The following is an 18,248-nucleotide window of genomic DNA, read 5'->3' on the forward strand; positions in this document are numbered from 1 at the left end:
TATATATATGTGTGTGTGTGTGTGTGTGTGTGTGTGTGTGTGTGTGTGTGTGTGTGTGTGTGTGTGTGTGTGTGTGTGTGTGTGAGAGTGATGTTGAGAAAACGGTATAGGCCAAGTTTTAAATCCACACACATTGGTAACCAAGCAGAAATGCCAGAAATAATTTGTAGAAAGGTTTATAGGTGATAATGTGCATATTAGACATACATACATAGAAAACATGTAAGCATAGTAAAAGAGCATCTTAAAAAAAAACAACAAAAACAATTTAAGTGACGTTATGCTAAGCTATAGAAGTTCATTATTGTAATGATATTCTTCTGACAGCTATGAAAGAAATAATCATTTTGAATGCTCTTGTACAAATCGCATGTGAAGATCAAGAATAATTGACTTTGATTATTAAAATCAAAAGAAAAAAAAACACCAGAATAACACCACAAAACACACGTGGAATATACATTTAAGTAGCGCAAAATGCCAGAAGTGCTCCTGTGAAAATTGGTATCATTTTTGTTGGGCTAATTTCCACTTTGGTGATAAATGTTTCACAGTGCCATTTGTTCCTTCAACCATCTGTGCAATGGCAAGTCTCGGGAGTTTTACAATGTCTGGCAGGTCTTTTTAGCCAGAACCTCACGGAGCTTCTTAAGTCTGCGATCGGTTATTGCTCTGACGTAACTGTCTGACTGGATGATGGCCATGCCGTCCTGCACCACCCCCATCACCAACAGAGGGTTTTCCTCCACGGTGATGTTTGGGCAGGGACAACTCCAGTCTATCTTGTCAATGGTCACCTCAAGGTGTTTGGTGTTGAAGAAAGTCAAGCCCATCTTTTCATCTCGAAGAACCTCTTCCAAGCTAAAGCGGGCCAATCCCGAGTCCAGATCCTCAACGAGCTCTGTCAGCCGCCCCACAATGGCAAAGTCACTGCGACATAAACTGGGTACCATTTTCCCCTTCACCCGACATGTCTTGCAAGGTTTCTTTTTCGGTGTTGGGCAGTTTGCTTCACACTCCTTTAGCGTGCCAAAGCTGTTAGCGTTCCCGTGGCAACCACCGTAGGCGAACGCTTGGCACCGTTTAATGACAGAATTCCAAGCCCAACGCACTTCCCAAGCTTTGCAGGGGCCCTGGACCAAAGGTAGGGAGCAGATCCCGATTCCCTCTCTTTGACAGGAGGCCTTACACTCCTCATAGGTCTCAAATCGATTGCGGCTATCCTCGCACCCGCCATTGCTGAAGGCCATGCAGGAGCCCAGCTTGCTGTCATAGTACCAATCGACGTGGCGCTCACCGCTGCACACTCTCGTGTCCACATCAGCCAGGCAGTCCGCTGGTGAGAAGGGCCTTCCCATGGGCATCTCTGGATCCTCTGAAAAGTCGTCATCGGCCCGACGGATGACTGATAGAGGATAGTCTGCACGGAGAACCCCTGCGGAATTGCGTGCAATGCAAGTGTAGATGCCCGTATCCCACACCTGGGCGTTGTAGATGACAAGCTGTCCAATGTTGGTGATCACCACATTGCCGTACATTTGATCCGGCCTCATGACGAGCTTCTCACGCCGCTCGCTTTGTTTTTCCCAGGTTACATCAGGTCTGGGGATGCCTATGACATCACAGTGGAAGCTGACCGTGCCTCCAACATAGATGGACTGGTGGTGAGGGTTGGAGTACAGCGTAGGTGGCATGGGGTCCTCTTGAGAGGACGTTGGGGTAGGATAAGCGGTCGTGTCCTGAGGCAGCGGACTCGTGTGGGGTCCTGCGAGGTAGAATCGGCAGGTGACCACAGTCAGGGTCACCCCCCGGATGCAGGCCTCTGCATCCATGTAGCAGCGGTTGAAATACGTCAGGCCATCTGACGCGCAGGTAAAGTTGGGCTCTTTCTCACATCGGTCCTGACACTTGCAGATGGGCTGGCCGTCCCAGATGTCACAGGTGGCTCCCTGTTGGCTGCAGATAAATTCATCGCAGGTTGCCGTGGAGCCCGGAGCAGCGGCCCCTTTCCCTCTTCCAAGGTCGCCAGGCTGAGCGGTGGTGCCATCAGAGAATCGGGCAGCGACACAACTGTTGAGGCCGCATACGTTGGTGCAGCATTTCTCAAAGTCAGCACAGTCCTGCTCACACAGCACAAAGCGCACAACGGCAACTGGCAGGTGGTAAAAGTACTCACTCTGTACCTACAAATGTGCAGAAAACTTAAAAACACTAAAAAGTATTTAAGTACAAAAGTAAAAATACTCTATACATTTTTACTATCAATACCTGTTTTGACAACTAGGCACAATAAAGAAAAGTTTTTTTTACATTAAACAGAGACTTTGACATTTTGAATGCCTGTTACTTCTAAGTTGGCAAAAGACAAAACGCATTTCCTCACACCACTCTTGGAGCCTACGTCAAACAAGTCTCTTAAATAAGGCCACGGGTGGGAAATATTCTATTGAATTATTGTTACAAACCGGTTCACGTTCTGTTTTACAAGTCGACAAGATCACGATCAATAAATCAATGAACTCCCAGTCACAGGTAAAAGTAAAAAGTAATGAGAAAAATAACGAACTAAATTATAGATACTTGAAGTACAGTGATTCAAATTATTTTCCATTACAGCTCTTTGAGAATACTTTTATAAGACCAACACGTGTAATTTCCAAAAATATTTTTAAATAAATAACATTAGTTAAAATGTATACGTGACCTCACCTCATCAACGTTGCATTCTCTCTCGCAGGTGCTTTGCGCGTCAACCCAGAGATTTGTGTTGAGTTTGTTGGGACAAAGCCCCTCGTGTTCCACTTTGGGCGCAGACACACTTGCACCAAGAGAAAATCCAAGTAATTGCCAAAGCAAAAATGTTCGTAAACAAACGCCAATCCATACCAGGTCTTGTCTATTGGGGTTGAGAGCACGACGCCAAATTTTATTCTTCTTCTTGGCGCATCTATAATCCAAAAGTGGTCGAAGGGTTTTATACATTGTGGCTTTTTTGCAGTCGTCGTCCTTTGATTAATTCCATACCTCATTTAGGTCAAGATAAGGAAGTAGTAGGTTCTTGGAGCCTTTTAGGCACGTCTAATTTGTGCGCAAACAATGTGCAAGTTAGTCGCCTTGCGATGCGTAAAGTAGTAGGCTATTATCCAACCAAGTTCCGTGCACCACGAAACTATAACTGGACAAATCAACTCCAGAAATACGTTACGTAAAAATATACTTTCGATGTCAGTAGACAAAAGTTCAACCTGGGCGATTTCACACAGCCGCGAAATAAAGCGAACTCAAGTGCACAATGAGAAAGAAAGACGCAACATCAGCTTTTCTGAGAGTGAATAAGGGCGGGTCGAGGGCAGCCTCCTCTGTACGCCCCCTTGGCAGTCCAGTGTCTCAAACTTTTACGAAGCAGCGCCATGCGTTCAGCAACTGCACAAACATTGTAAAAACATCAAAGAAAACACGCAGCAACAAGCTGTGCCAACAACAGTGCACGCGGACATAAACATCCCCGTGAGAACTCTAACGTTAAAAGTGTCCAGACATCATTTATTGCGGCGTCGTCTGTAAACGGTCAATTAACTTTTTTTCTTTTGTTGACGTTTGAGTGTATGGGACGTTTTCTGGAATAAATAGAACGATTGTTTTGCAGTTGGCCTATTGCACAGTAAAGTCCGGTCACAATCTGCCAATTGACTTCAATGGTGACATCAATTATGGCCTAGAGTTGCCGTAAATCTTGCAAAGTCCATCATGCTTTGCGTCATGCATGTTGGAAATCACACTGAAGATGTTATTTGTTGAAATTCCAGTTGAATGAATACAGCGTTGTTGGAGATGCCATTTCTTAAAAATGGGCATTTTCCACCGTGTCCAGAGACACCCTCAATTTTCATCAGCGTATGACAAACTATTGCTCGTTTGGTAACTTGAAAGCCATGTTTTTGACCTCGTTCATTTCACACATTCCCTTATTCACATTGAGTTTAGAGATGCCACCTAACAGTGGTAAGATGCAAAGCGACACATTTGCTTTGTCCCAATGTCGCTGCGAAACGCTGAGAAGTTACCCCCCTAATCTTTTCATTGCTAGTGACCCCCGTAACCTTTCGCTGACTTTTGACCACTGCATTCATCTCCCAGCTATCCAAAAGTGGTCACCACAACGCTAATCAATTCAGCACCCTCACCCGCCCCCCCTGGGTTTGAAGGCTCCTCGGCACCGCTGGCCCCACAACACACAAAGAGAGCCAAACATATTCGCACAACGAGCTTGATGAATGTTTGCATGAAAGTGGTACTAAAAACATGACAGAAATAACACAAGGGCAAACAAAGATTGCTTTTTACCCTTTATTTGTGAAGGATGTGTTTGTTTTCAATGCAGCCGGATGAGAAAACGTGAAATAGTTTCACATCCAAATCTTTACAACGCAGCGACATCAAGAGCTCAACGGATTGTGCTTTCGTTGTTTAAGTCCAATGTACCTCTCTCAGTTGAGCCCAGACAGAAATAAGCAGCAGTGGAAAACATACATCATAATTGAATTCCTATAATCCCATGAAATAATTTCGTTTTATTGGGCAGGTAACGTTGGGACTGAATTCAAATGGCATACCGATATTTATGCAGATTATTACAACCCCACTTTGTGCTCTTACTGAGGTTTCGTTGTAAACATGTCATCTTACACCTTTTGTCAATTATTTTGTTTGGTTCCAAGGTGAAGTTGGTGCAATGTCAACAGTCACCATGCACCGCTGTCGTGTGTGCCTACACTTTTAAAGAGGCTGAAAAAAAGTCCAATACACAAATACGTGAGGCAGCGACATCACATTCCAGCTGGTCCTCTGTGGCCACAGCAAGGTCGCAGATGACTACAATTTTTACATTCATAAATACATGACGTACTGTTTACAATTATTCGAAATGCAGTAAAACAAACAAACAAACAATTTACAAATTTATGATAAGAAATGAAATAGCACAATTATCATGGTAAAAACCTGTACATCAGCACCAAGCCATTTCCCATGTATTTCATGTAAACTATATTTTCACTATATAGGCCAAAATGCCAGAGCAAAATGTCCATTGGTGGATGAAACACGAGCAGCAGATTAGAACAAAGACATTACAAAACCAAAACAGATCAATGCTGTTTTTCGATGGCGGCTTTGCTTAACTCTGTGCAAATAGTTTATTGACCCCTTCTTTTCCTGATTATAAAATTTAAATAAGTCATACTTAAAATGCAACAAACAATCTCAGATTTCAAAGAAAGTGAACCCTCGGTAAGGGTATAAGACACTGTAAATTTGACGAGTCTCCCACACATGTCAATACCCAACAAGTACTGTACATAGAGCTGACACAAAATGTCAAAGTTCACATCCAACTTTAAATATTATAGACAAATAAACTTGTCAATAAAGTGAGCTGAAGATTGCCCCCCTTTTTGTAGTGTTGGATGTGGAGTGATGACCCTCAACTCATCTGTTGGTCCATTGTCATGTTGAACTCGATCAATGAGCTTCTTTAGAAAAAGTGCGGACAAAACATCCTCCAAAGATGGCACTAAGTACATTGGGAAAGAAAAAAAAACCCAAACCCATCAAAACAGCTCGAAGCAATTTCAAGGTTGTGCGAAATTCTGATCAGGTTTACTTGTCGGTAGGTTGTTTGCACCTCCTGTGGCCTTAAGAGGCCTCTTGGAGCAACAAGGCTAAAATACACGGGCTTCAGTGCACGCTTTCATTATGATATCTTACAGTTCCCTTTGGATGAGGATGAAGAGGTTTTCGGTGGACTTTGTGGGGGCCTGAAGGACTTGGAGCGTTTGATACTGTTGGCCTTGCTTCCACAACTCGTGACGCCAAAGGCGGCACTGTTGGCTACCGAGTAGGAGCGCCCGTGCATCATGACGGCATTCATGCCGTTGGCCATGGAGAATGATTTGAGATGGGATTTGATGGCCACGGGGAGAGGCAGCTTGTCGATGAGGTGCACGGGCGTACAGGAGACGATGGAACGGCAGCACAGATCTTGGAGGCTGAAAACTGCAATCAAGCAAGGGGAATTTTGATGATACAAGTGCACGGGATGTGCTCTTGTTTAAAATATCATGAATTCATGTGAATAATCTGCACAAGAAGAACATTTTACACATTGTATGGAGGCTCACCAGTACCTAGGAGGAGGTGTTTTTTTATTAAGGTGTACTTTCATTCCAACATGATATTTAATGTCTAAGGCTAAAAATATATAGAAACATATATACTGTATATACACTGACCATATTTTCCGTACGATAAGGCGCTTCGTAGTATGAGGCGCACCTTTAATGAATAGGTCTTATGAATCTTAACATAATACGAAACTACAATATGTCAATTGAGACGATTATACATCAGGAAATACGGTTCCCCTCAAAAAGATTGCGATCAAATCTTGTGGAAAACCTCGAGTCAAGCCACCAACCTTAGAACTGCGAGGCAGATCACTTACACATAAATTAACAGCAGAAGCAACAGGCTCACCTCTGTTGGGCCTCCAGAATTTCTCCATCCCATGCCTCATGAGCACGATGCGTGAGAGTTCTGTGAAAGACTCGATGACATTGAAGTTGCACAGCGGGCTGACCTCAAAGAACGTCATGCTGTTTTTCTCAGCATAAGCCCTTGCTTGCTCTGTTGGAACCTGCCGCTTGAAAGCTAAGTGAAGTCGGTTACCAACCAAGATCCTGGGCACACCTGGGGCATGCTGAAAGATGAAAACTAACCATGTAAAAGTGGCGACAAACATTACTTTCACAAAGCTTGGGATATTTGGCTTTCAGGTGAAATGTCAAGATGAACCCGAAAATGCACTCCCAGGTAGGGATGTCGGCGAAGGAATTTAAAGTCCAAATATTTCATTCATCATAGGAGGTCTATCAGTCATACTTTATCTGGTCCCTCATCTAGGATCTTTTGACCAGCATTTTTGCAAAAAGTACCGAATCATTGAACGTGCTTTTAAGTTCACCTGTAAATGTTATAGTGCAATTTAGGTTCATCCTCAAACTTCACCCGAAAGCACATTATCCCTAACTTTTTGAAATAACTTTTGTGTAGTGTATTTCTTATACTGAAATGCTGACCTCATCAATTTCTCGGATCCAGCGGTCAATGCCATCAAATGACCAGCCATTGGTGATGTCATAAACAAGGAGGATGCCCTGGGGAATGAAAATCTTCATGAGCACAGGTACACATGGTCAAAATTGCTCGCACTCCTCTATTAATGAAAAGTGAATCCTCTGTTTATGAAAAACAAACCCACCATGATCACTAAAATAACAACGGGACCGTTAACTTATTTTATTGCACAACCTTTGGAATATAGTAACTCTAAAAGACTTATTCTGGCCATTCATTTGTGGAGCGCTCCAACCTTCTCAGGTGTGAAGGATGCTTTCTCCAGACAGTATGGTTCAACTTCTCTCACAAATCCAAAAGTATCTAAATCAGGACTCCTTAGAATAGTCTGGTGTTTTGTTCATCGCACACTTCAGCCAAGTTGTTGGCGATAATGCACAACTGATATTTGTAATGTTTTTACATTAACAGGTTACAAACACTTTTGTCCATGTGCGTAATATTGGATTGTGATTCATGCCACATGATGAATAGTCCTCACCTGTGCTCCTCTTGAGTATGACCTAAAGATGGTGCAGAATCTGCCCTGACCAGATGTATCCCTGAAAGAGAACCACACATTAGCATGAGATTGTTCTTTTTTTTTTCCGACACATGGATGGTTGGATATTCTGTAGCCATCCCGCCGACAACTCGTACTTACCATAACTCTAATTTTACTCTTCTTCCATCCAGTAGTATTGTTGTTGTCTTGTAATCTATTCCTAAAATGTGACATAATTTCAATCTCTTTATGCTATTGATGTTTTACGCATGATAAAATGAAAATGCCTAACAGTAACTCACCACTAGTGTAAGCATAGGGAGACTCTACCGAGCCGTCCTGTAAACTTTCCAGGATTTCTCCCTTCCCGACGTCACTGTCTCCCACCAAGAGGAATTTAAGGAGATAGTCGTAACTCTTGACAGGACTACTCTGACTGCCCATCATCCCACGCATTGAAGCCGGCGGTTCTCGGGGAGCTGGTGAAGCTCGCCACGCTTTCAATCGTCGTGGCAAGGGACAAACCAGGAGGCCCCAACAATAACCAACTAGTAAATAAATGCCCTTTGACGGGTTTGTTCGTAATATAGTAGCTCGGAGAATACACTGCGCCGCTCGTCCGTGCAAATACGTTACAATTTGACCGATTTCAGAGCGAAGTTATACATAAATTGTGAATAAGCATGAAAAAGGCCCACCCACACACCATCGATGAAACGTCAATGTTTACAGAAACAAAAATAACACTAGCCTTAGCCACGCTAGCTGCCTCGTTAGCAAAAACCAAAGTTAAAAAACGTCTGCTCCAACGTTAACGAGACTCAGAGCATAGAAAGTCTCAACCGCTAAAGGTGACTCCCACACAAAGCAATACACTCAAGAAAGTGCAATGTTTTGTCTTTTTTGACAGACTAGGTAATAATGAGAACCATTCAGTATAGATAGCACGGCTTCCGTAAGGACGGTGTTGGAGCTTCCGGGTATGACGTAATTGAAACGCAATATCCTCAATTTGATAATACCTGCTCTGCTGCAAACAGACGTCAAACGTCAAATCCAAATTCAGGAAAAAAAAACACAGTTGTTTAAATTGGGAAAAAAATTATTCCTGATGCCTCATCATAATAATTTCTTCATTTGTTTTACCCTGCATATGACCTAAAAAATAGAAAGACTCTCATTGGTTGTGCTATTTGCTAATTGACTCCAGGTGACAATTGCCGGCAAACTTATCAGGAGAGGTGAGCGCTGCAGAGGAAGTAAGGTGCTCAGAAAATGGGGTTGATGTGGATGTGCATTTTTTTACTTCACTTTTACTCTGTCTACTCTAATCCTCTGGCAAGTGTGCCAGAACATGAAGATGCAGAATTAGAATGGAAGAATTTGCAGGCAGAGCTGAAGAATGAGATGGATCAAGTGCCTCCAAGCCTTGCACCCAGATCCCCTGTGTTTCGGGACAGATTCCGAAGGAGTAGATCAGCACCTCAAATGGCTCCTTGGTATAGAATTGTGCCTTTCTCACAAGATCCAAAAGAGTTATTCATGCCAGAAAAAGGTGTTCGACCTATCCCCGCCTCAGTCAAGGAAATGTTGCTTGCACCACCTCCCACTGTTGCCTCACTTGGAGAAGCAGCCAAAAATAAGCTTGTTGAGGTCTTGTGCCACATTGACCGTATGTATGTGAAAGTAAGCAAGGAGCTTTTCTCAACAAGAGACGCATTCAAAGACTTGAAACTTGGCAAGTGTCCTGTGAACGAAGGCACTTCGGAAAATTATTACCTTCTGTATCTTCTGAAAAATGACTGTGGATTCAAGAGAGAGGTTGGTTCATGTTTTTTAAATTATTATTTGCAGGGTTTTGGCTTTTTGCAGACTTCAACCTGCAAACATGTCTGTGTCCTAGAGTACTGATGACTATTTGTTCATCAGTATTGTGCTCCACTACAAGCCAACCACTCCAGTTATACGAGAGATGCCATTTGACGTTGTCTTGCAGTGTAAATACCCAAGGTAAAATGCTTTATCATTTGTTATACTCCATAATGCAAATTGTGACTATTGCATTATTTTTCAGCAATCTTAAAGATGGATAAAGTAGAGCTATGAATAAATATTGCCAAACAAAAAAGAAAAAACAAGCCTTCAAATAGTCTTCGAAATGAAAATATGCTTTAAAACAATTTACTTGATTGATTACCTGGCAAGTTGATGCCATCTAAGTAGACCCAGCATTTTCTGTTACTTTTTATTTTTCCACAGATTTCAAACTTAAGGCCTGGGGGCCAGATCTAGCCCGCCACATCATTTTACATGGCCCCCAAACTCAAATCATGTGCCAACTTCCATGATTGTGCTAAAATTTACCCATATTTTAAATTGTGTAATAAAACAAGCTTTTGCAATCATTGTTTTGTTACTCTTCAAATCTAACTTTTTTCCAAGAAATTAGAAAAACTATCTTCCCTGACTTTTGATTTCTAAACTAGCATCAATCAATTTTTTGTGTAATATGTAATAATATCATGAGATGATTAAACATTTATTTGGTGTCACTGTCATAACGACCCTCTGAGGGAAGCCGTAACTACAAAGTGGCCCGTGACAAAAAAATGAATTTGACACCTCAGCACCAGAATGAGATGCTCGTCTACTATTATTAAGTTTGTATGAACCTAGAATTTTTTTGTTCTGTTGCAGGCATTTTCACTCCTTCCATCCTGGCATCTCTATCGAATTGAGGAGGGGCACGGTTTACAAACCCCTCCGATCAAAACATGCTTACGTAATCATTCCTCAAGATGGTATGATTTTTGGAAAAGTATTGTATGTCGACATTCCACGCACGGCACTATCTTGTGTGGCAAATGACTAAATTGTTTTAAGATGACAACATTTTATACACACTATTAGAAAGCACCAGGCAAAGGATGCGGGCAACCACTATTTTTGTCACTTTACATTGTGTAACTGTCAATAGTATGACAGTAACAAAGACTGAAATTCCTTATACAAAATAAATCAAATAAGTGGCATTTGTAATTTGCATAATTCTTTGCCAATTCACCTGTCTTGTGTTTTTAGCATCAGGGAATGAAATTGGGGGAGATAAAACGTTTATCCTGGGACAGCCGATGTACTTTGAGGTGAAACGGGCAGACAACATTTCCACGAACAAGAGGCTTTACATCAACAAGTGTTTCATGACAGCTCTCCAAGATCCTTACTCTGAACCTAAATACACAGTTATTGACAACCAAGGGTAACAAGTTCGGCTCAGGTCCCAAATAAGAATGTCAAAATTCAATCTTAATGTGAGTTTTTCATTTTTGCAGTTGTATGATTGATAGTAAGGTGACGAGACAGTCTGCGTTTCTCAAGGGCCACTTAAACGTCCAAAAATTCTCAGTGAGTGCCTTCATTTTCAAAGACACGGCTGCTTCTTCATCATCACCGGTATGCTCAGTGTAATGTGCGCACACACACGTGACAACTAATGTTGTATACACGGTATTTGTTGCACTAACTTAAAAAAAATATATATATTTTCAGCAACTCTATCTGCACTGTGAATTCTCTATGGGCGATCCAACACCCACCTCCAGTTCAAAGGCTTGCAATTACCATCAAGCTACCAAAAAGTGAGTCAACTGTGCCAAATTCGATCATTATTTCAGTAAGAGCATCACTTTTGGTAAGTTTGCAAGAAATAGTCATATCCGTGTTTCAGGTGGAAAGAGTTGCATGGTAATGACAGCGTGTGTACCTGCTGTGAATCCTCCTGCTTGTCACTATCAAAAGGTGCCATTTGTGTTCAGGTTTTAAATGTGAAAAATAGATCTTTAATCATTGTAATGTTACAGAACCCAAAACGTAATCATCTGACTGAATGATCGTTCCAACAGCTTCTGGGAACATGGTCTCAAGTCCGTCATGGAAGGTTAGCTTCAGAGGTAAGGATGGAAACCCGGACTTTGAGCTCAAGCCGAAATCTGCTGTCTGGGGCACGTCCAGCTTTGAGGACTTGAAGGACCATCGTGACTTCCTTAGCTACTGGGAGTAATTATATCTTGGAAATAAAACTACTCCACCTCATCTGTGTTGTACTGTATTTATTGCTATCTATGTGGAAATGTTACTGTATTGTCAATACAGTTTCCTTCATAAGTATCTGCGTATTTGCATTTGTTAGCATCGCCTGTAAAAATATTTTTGTAGATACACTCAGGCACCACAAGGGGATGGAAGAGATTCACAAATTTGACAAGAGCCAACGCGGCAGGGAGAGTCGAGACATTTTGGGCCGAGGCATTCCCCAAAGAACGTGGCATAAATGCCACTCACTCTGGCATCCACTGTGTTGGTTTCGCAGTCAAACGTCGATGCATCAGTGCAGGTTTACAGCGCCAAGCTGTCCGTGTTACGTCTTGACAAAGCTGCCCGTCTGCTCTGGAGAAAGAAAGTGATCAAGTATTTAAAAGTTTGAATGTGGCATGACAATAGCAATTGGATCATTGCTCTAGCCTAGCCAGTGATGAGGTCAAACCCGTACTTGAGAAACCGTAACCACACATCACTCAAGGTGCGACGAAGCCACCAACTACTTTCACAGGCTGCGATTTTTTTTCTTCACACGTTGACCACTGTAAGCATTGTCACTTTCAAACTTCGTGCCAACTACTGTGAACTGCTGAGGCAGGTCAAGAAAGACGTGAAGAATAAACGCAGGGGTCATCAGTCAGAAGGAGTCATCTTGCATCATGAAAATGCAAGGCCTCCCACAGCAGTCCAAATGGTGCAGACCATCAACAAGCTGAGCTAGGAACTGCTCCCTTATCCCCCTTACAGCCCAGACCTTGCCCCTTCAGACTTTCACCTGTTTGGTCATTTAAAAGCGTTCACGAGAGGCCTGAAGTTTGAAAGTGACGAAGTCAAAAGTGTTGTGAGCGACTGGCTGAGACATCAGTCCAAAGATTATTAAAATGAGGGAATATGGAAGCTTGTGCACAGATTGGAAATGTGTGTGACAGTGCTGGGAGACTACGTTGAAAAAAGAAAAATTAAGCTTTTATCTGTATTCGAAGTCCTTATGACGAAAAATGTTATTTATTGAATGACCCTTTGGTTGAATCGGGGGATTATTTTCAGTAAACCTGTTGTCCTCATTCACAAGTCTAATATTCTGGTCTAAAGGTCTCTTCTGGACAAGCACCATCTTGTTATAGGCTAATTTGCATACGCGAGTAGTCCAAAAGTGACCACAAACACTTGTGCAAGGTTTCTTTGCATGTCTAGTCCTGCATGCAAATCCCAAGTCATTGAGTTTTTACGGTACTTGTTCTTCCACAAGTGCACAATCGAACAAATGTCACTCTATTTTATGTACCGCTTATTCTGTTCTGACTTTGGGCAAAAGACAGACTACACCTTGGACTGGTCGCCAGTCAATTACAGGGCTAATGTAAAAGCAAATTAGTTACTTCAAATGATAATGAGTTGTCATCACCTCCACAGCAAGGCAGTCACGCAAAGCAAGAAAGAAAATCCGGCTTCTTGCTTGTATTCTTTATGTAAGCGTTTGTGATTCTTCTTTCATTCTACCCGATTACGTTAATATTGTATTTCTGCAGTCAGTACGAAAGTATGTGTCTCTCCAAGAAAAACTGAACGGACTCATCTCATTGTCACACCTTTCCAGGAACGTACTGTGTACATGGGTTTGATGAAGGAAACGAGACACCGCTGCAGCCTCAGAACTTGCTTCCTATTTTAGATTGAACTTGAACTTGGCTAATGACTTATTTCCTGTGACTCTTTCCTGTTTAATATGTACAAAAAGCCCCCAGAGCACAGACGTCTTGTATTTAAAATGTGACTACAGCTTAGGTGTGAAGTGAGATACTGCATATGCTGTGGGCTTCCATATCAACGAGCGGTTCTCAAAGTGTAATAACTGATCTGAAATATGATGTGCAAGGCTACATAGCAGTACAAGAACGCAAATGGCTATGTGGCAACATGACTTGTGTCTATTATTACAGTCCCTCGCCTTCTATTTGATCGATGACTTCAAGACTGCTTTAGTACGTCACTGCTATGTATTTTTGGGCAATTTCAAACAAATATTTTGAACGTATTATTTGTATTTTCCGGAAGCTAAGGGTTAGCTAGTCCGTGTAAATATTTCCAGCCTTTGTCTCTTAGCCATCAACCACATTTTTCAAACAAAGCCACAGACATTTGAATGCTTTTTGCATGTCTCAGGTGGAATCCTTGACAATAACAAGTATACAAACAATACTACAGTACAGTACACCATTAACACAGTAAGAATAAAAATGTAAACTCTAAAACGGCTGTGTTATGTGTTTTGTGTGACGTGTTGGCTTAGTTTAAAGTCAGGCGCGGCGAAGGAGAATTCTTTGCGATGTCACCATCGGTACAGGTGCTTGCGAGGGGTGGGGCAGGATGACCAAATATGTGGTCGACTTTGAACAATCCTACAGACGGTTTGAGAAACACTGTTCGGTCGGTCTGATGCACAGCGTGTGAAGAGACAAAAAAAAAGAACTGCTAATACTTCAAATGGGCAACTTGTGGGCTTTCCGTCTCTTCCAGCGTCTACTTTAAAGCAAGTAAGTGCTGCTATTTGTGTTTATTTTTGTTCTACCCTATTGTTGAGTTTCAACTTAACAGTTACAGTCTACCGTCGCATATTTTGGACAACTCGAAACTAAATATAATGGATCCTTGACTTGCAAGTCATTACACAGTAGTATTGATCGCCATAGAATTTGTGTTTATAATCCATGAAAGACTTCATAAGCGAGTGGTTTCTACAATAGTATTTGAATATACAGCACAAGTATGTGACGTTAAACACTGCAACGCAGCTACCACTAAATATAAAGTTCTGCTTCACACATTTTCATGTGACTTTCTGAATGCTGTTGTGTCACCCAACTTTTTAAAAGATCAATTTGTACACGATGAACCTCTCCTTCTCACAGATTTGCATCCCATTGGAGCTGAAGCCCTAACATATGTGCAAAGATGGATAAATTGCGTATGATGTTCCAGTTCCTTCAATCCAACCAGGAATCTTTTATGAATGGGATCTGTGGTATCATGGCCCTGGCTAGTGCACAGATGTACTCTGCCTTTGAGTTCAGCTGTCCCTGTATTCCAGAATACAACTACAGCTATGGGATCGGGCTGCTGATCATCCCACCGATTTGGTTTTTCTTATTAGGATTTGTATTGAACAATAATGTGTCTGTGCTAGCAGAAGAATGGAGAAGACCTACGGGAAAGAGGACAAAGGATCCATCAATCCTTCGCTACATGTTTTGTTCAATCACACAGAGATCTTTGATAGCACCTGCAGTTTGGGTGTCGGTGACTCTCATGGACGGAAAGAGCTTCCTCTGTGCTTTCAGCATCAATCTGGATGTTGACAAGTTTGGGAATTATAGTCTCATCAAGGGGATGTCCGAGACAGAGAAGATAAAACTGCTGGCTAAGATTCCATGTAAAGACTTATTTGAACATCAGGAAGTCAGAGTAGCGGCGTCACGCTACATCAAGTGCATATCACAGGTGTGCTGATCTTTTTATGTTTCATAATTTTATATGTGGACCCTGCATCAGCAATGAATTTTTAAACTTAAATAATGCTCTCTCTCTCTCTCTCTCTGTGTGTGTGTGTGTGTGTGTGTGTGTGTGTGTGTGTGTGTGTGTGTGTGTGTGTGTGTGTGTGTGTGTGTGAGGGCTAGTGGCAGAAAATGGATGAATTGATTATTCAAGTCCTTCTTTATTTTAGGGTTCTCTAGTAATACAAACTATTAGTGGTGTTTTATCCGATAAAGTCATGACCTGACATTGTTCATCCAATATAAATACATTTTAAGGTTGTGGGCCCAAAGTTGTGAACATTTTCATGAAGTTTTGCAATTGAATCACGTTATATGATGACAAAGCAAATTTCATTTCCTGTATTTAGTTATCACAACTAACTTCTTTCTACATTTGGAGCGCAACGGGGCCTTTTATTGGCTTAATAACGGGAAAGATAAGCCTCCAAATTTATTATTCATGGAACTCTGGCCTATTGTCATCCATCCAAAACACCCACTCTGTTTTTCGTGCTTTGATCCGCTGAAGGCAATGTTATGGTTTTAAAGTAAGATAGGAACACATTTTAACTGATCTTTATATGAGGATAATTCCATTATAGAGCTATGAACAGTTATGTACATGAAAATATCTCAAAAGCCAAGAATGACAGCTTACTTTATACTTTTGATAACAACTCAACCCAATGTGAAGCTCTTTCCCTAATGGTAGCCAACTGTTTGTTTTGCAGGCTTGTGGCTGGATGTTTTTGCTCATGATGACCTTCACAGCATTCCTGATCCGTGCTATTCGACCTTGCTTTACTCAGGCTGCTTTCCTCAAAACCAAATACTGGTCTCATTATATTGACATTGAGCGCAAGATATTCGATGAGACCTGCAAGGAGCATGCCAAGAGCTTCGCCAAGGTTTGCATCTACCAGTACTTTGAAAATATTAGTGGAGAGATGCGCAACTTACATCATCACTCCAGCAAGGATGACAGTGACTATGAGGATGATGATAAGAGAAGGAACGAAGAAGACAAACTCCTGGGTATCAGGGTCCAGGATGACATGAATAAAGCTTTGTGCAACTGGCACATATGCAAGCCAGCTCTTGCGTTGAGAAAAGAGCAAAAAAATGGTGAAAACAATGACAAACTGCATAGAGAAGGCGGTGGAGCAGTAAATGGGCTTGCAAACGGCCACACTCATAATGTGGAGAAAAAGGAATGGGCGGTGTATTACAGTAAAGTCTGACCTCAAAGGGACAAAGGACTACGTGCTTGAAATACCTTTGGTTTCCGGAGTGTATCAGAAATGTGTTTGTGAATGAATTTTCAGTCTGTTGACAGGCTCATTTAATGTGCTTACAACCCTCTACTTTGGGTACAATGCGCATCTAATGTAGGCTAACGCAAAAGCTGTACATATGTACTGTATATAGGATGTGTATTTTTGTGTATACACTGTTGATACAGTATTGCATGCTTACAACCCACTACTTTGGGTACAATGCGCATCTAATGTAAGCTAAGGCAAAAGCTGTACATATGTACTGTATATGTATACAGGATATGTATTTTTGTGTATACACTGTTGATACAGTATTGCGAAAGTATTCGGCTCCCTTGAACCCTTCACACATGAAAATATAAAATTGGATATTTTTTATGAAGAATCAACATCAAGTGCAACACACTTGCGAAGTGGAACGTAATGCATTATAACCTTTGTTTTGAAATTAAAAAAAAACTGAAAAGCTAGCTAGAGACATCCACCAACAAGACTTGCAGCTGTAATCGCAGCAAAAAGTGGTTCTCAGAAGTATCGACTCAGGGGGGGCTGAATAATTTTGCGCACCCCGCTTTTCAGTTTATTTCTAAAAAAGACTGTCACGTATCATATGAATTTTGTTCCACTTATTGTTCGTGTCCTGCTTGGTGTTGATTGTTCACAAAAAAATCCAATGTTATGTCATTTAAAAAAAAATTAAATAAAAAAACTTAAAGGAGGCCCAAAAGGGGCCCAATACTTTAGCAAGCGATTGTATATGTGTGTGTGTATATGCATGTATATTATAGTTGTTTGAAGTGGCTTACAACAGCACTGAATCAAATGGGTGTTGCACATGTTATTCTAGCTTGCTCAGGCGACCAAAATATTGAAAACACATGTATGCAGTGCAGTTCTTGACCACTCCAAATTACACCACAATCATAAACATATTGTGAAATGAATAACTATGGCAAGGTCAGTCAAAACTGAGCATCTGTCGTGTAAAACTTCTGGTATAGCTCATTCATAACATTTTGTAGATGTACATAATGTTGGGGGCAGTGTGGGTAGAATTCTTCCGCTTCATATAAATTTGACATTCAGTATATATTACACATTACATATCACACAAATGCTACACGCATAAAACGTTTGAATGTATAGTGCAAGTTATATGTTTTTCTTTTCGTGTTGGGAAAAAAACTAAACCGTCTCTTATTTTGTTGTCCTACAAACAACAGCTGCTGCTCCAGGCAACTAAACGCTCTGGCTGTCGAAAGTGGTTGAGGCTGCAAAAAAGTGCCCCTGAATGAAATGATAGTTTAGCAATAAGCCAATGATGACACTCAAACGTGTTTGCTCTCAAGGGCCACCATGAAAATTCCTAAGTGATGACAGGACAGACCCAGGCAGAAAAAAAGGGGCATGTAAACAAGAATCTGAGGGCAGTTAATGCCCCGATTGCACCACATTTGCAGTCAGGCAAAATGTGTGATTTATGCAAACGTAAAGGTTGTGATTTACCTGCTGCTTGAACATAAGGTCAACATTTGCATCTGTCTAGCTCCCTTATGTTTTATTTTGTCAAGCCCCTGCTTGAGCATTGATGGAATTCATCATGTGTTAAGACAACAATTCACTGATCAGGAGACGGGTGAGAAAAGGACTACATGGCACTGA

General features: G+C 41.5%; 4 protein-coding genes across 5 annotated transcripts; 2 read left to right on the forward strand and 2 right to left on the reverse strand.

The window, feature by feature from the left end:
- Positions 1–66: 66 nt before the first annotated feature.
- wfikkn1 (WAP, follistatin/kazal, immunoglobulin, kunitz and netrin domain containing 1) lies at positions 67–3,328 on the reverse strand. Its single transcript, XM_019889053.1, has 2 exons — positions 2,710–3,328; positions 67–2,120 (listed from the first exon to the last, which is right to left on the reverse strand). Exons 1-2 carry the CDS (start codon positions 2,980–2,982, stop codon positions 603–605), a joined length of 1,791 nt encoding a protein of 596 aa, XP_019744612.1. The 5' UTR covers positions 2,983–3,328; the 3' UTR covers positions 67–602.
- Positions 3,329–4,333: 1,005 nt separating this feature from the next.
- On the reverse strand, positions 4,334–8,643 carry LOC109527279 (ras-related protein Rab-40C-like). The gene is made up of 6 exons (XM_019889086.1): positions 7,981–8,643; positions 7,838–7,898; positions 7,676–7,736; positions 7,137–7,214; positions 6,535–6,757; positions 4,334–6,054 (listed from the first exon to the last, which is right to left on the reverse strand). The coding sequence occupies exons 1-6, from the start codon at positions 8,132–8,134 to the stop codon at positions 5,753–5,755; spliced, it is 879 nt and encodes a 292-aa protein (XP_019744645.1). The 5' UTR covers positions 8,135–8,643; the 3' UTR covers positions 4,334–5,752.
- A 131-nt stretch (positions 8,644–8,774) lies between these two features.
- On the forward strand, positions 8,775–11,770 carry zp3c (zona pellucida glycoprotein 3c). 2 transcript variants are annotated; one of them, XM_019889084.1, is made up of 9 exons: positions 8,775–8,919; positions 9,022–9,499; positions 9,582–9,688; positions 10,376–10,479; positions 10,760–10,937; positions 11,011–11,131; positions 11,228–11,316; positions 11,406–11,476; positions 11,581–11,770. In XM_019889084.1, the coding sequence occupies exons 2-9, from the start codon at positions 9,086–9,088 to the stop codon at positions 11,736–11,738; spliced, it is 1,242 nt and encodes a 413-aa protein (XP_019744643.1). In that variant the 5' UTR covers positions 8,775–8,919; positions 9,022–9,085; the 3' UTR covers positions 11,739–11,770. The 2 variants fall into 2 exon arrangements, with proteins under 2 accessions (XP_019744643.1, XP_019744641.1); XM_019889082.1 differs by having other exon boundaries at positions 8,775–9,499.
- A 934-nt stretch (positions 11,771–12,704) lies between these two features.
- Positions 12,705–16,729, forward strand: calhm1b (calcium homeostasis modulator 1b). The gene is made up of 3 exons (XM_019889085.1): positions 12,705–14,310; positions 14,686–15,274; positions 16,041–16,729. The coding sequence occupies exons 2-3, from the start codon at positions 14,729–14,731 to the stop codon at positions 16,548–16,550; spliced, it is 1,056 nt and encodes a 351-aa protein (XP_019744644.1). The 5' UTR covers positions 12,705–14,310; positions 14,686–14,728; the 3' UTR covers positions 16,551–16,729.
- Positions 16,730–18,248: the final 1,519 nt, after the last annotated feature.

This window comes from Hippocampus comes, unplaced genomic scaffold, assembly GCF_001891065.2.
Source record: "Hippocampus comes isolate QL1 unplaced genomic scaffold, H_comes_QL1_v1.1 scaffold86, whole genome shotgun sequence".
NCBI lineage: Eukaryota > Metazoa > Chordata > Actinopteri > Syngnathiformes > Syngnathidae > Hippocampus > Hippocampus comes.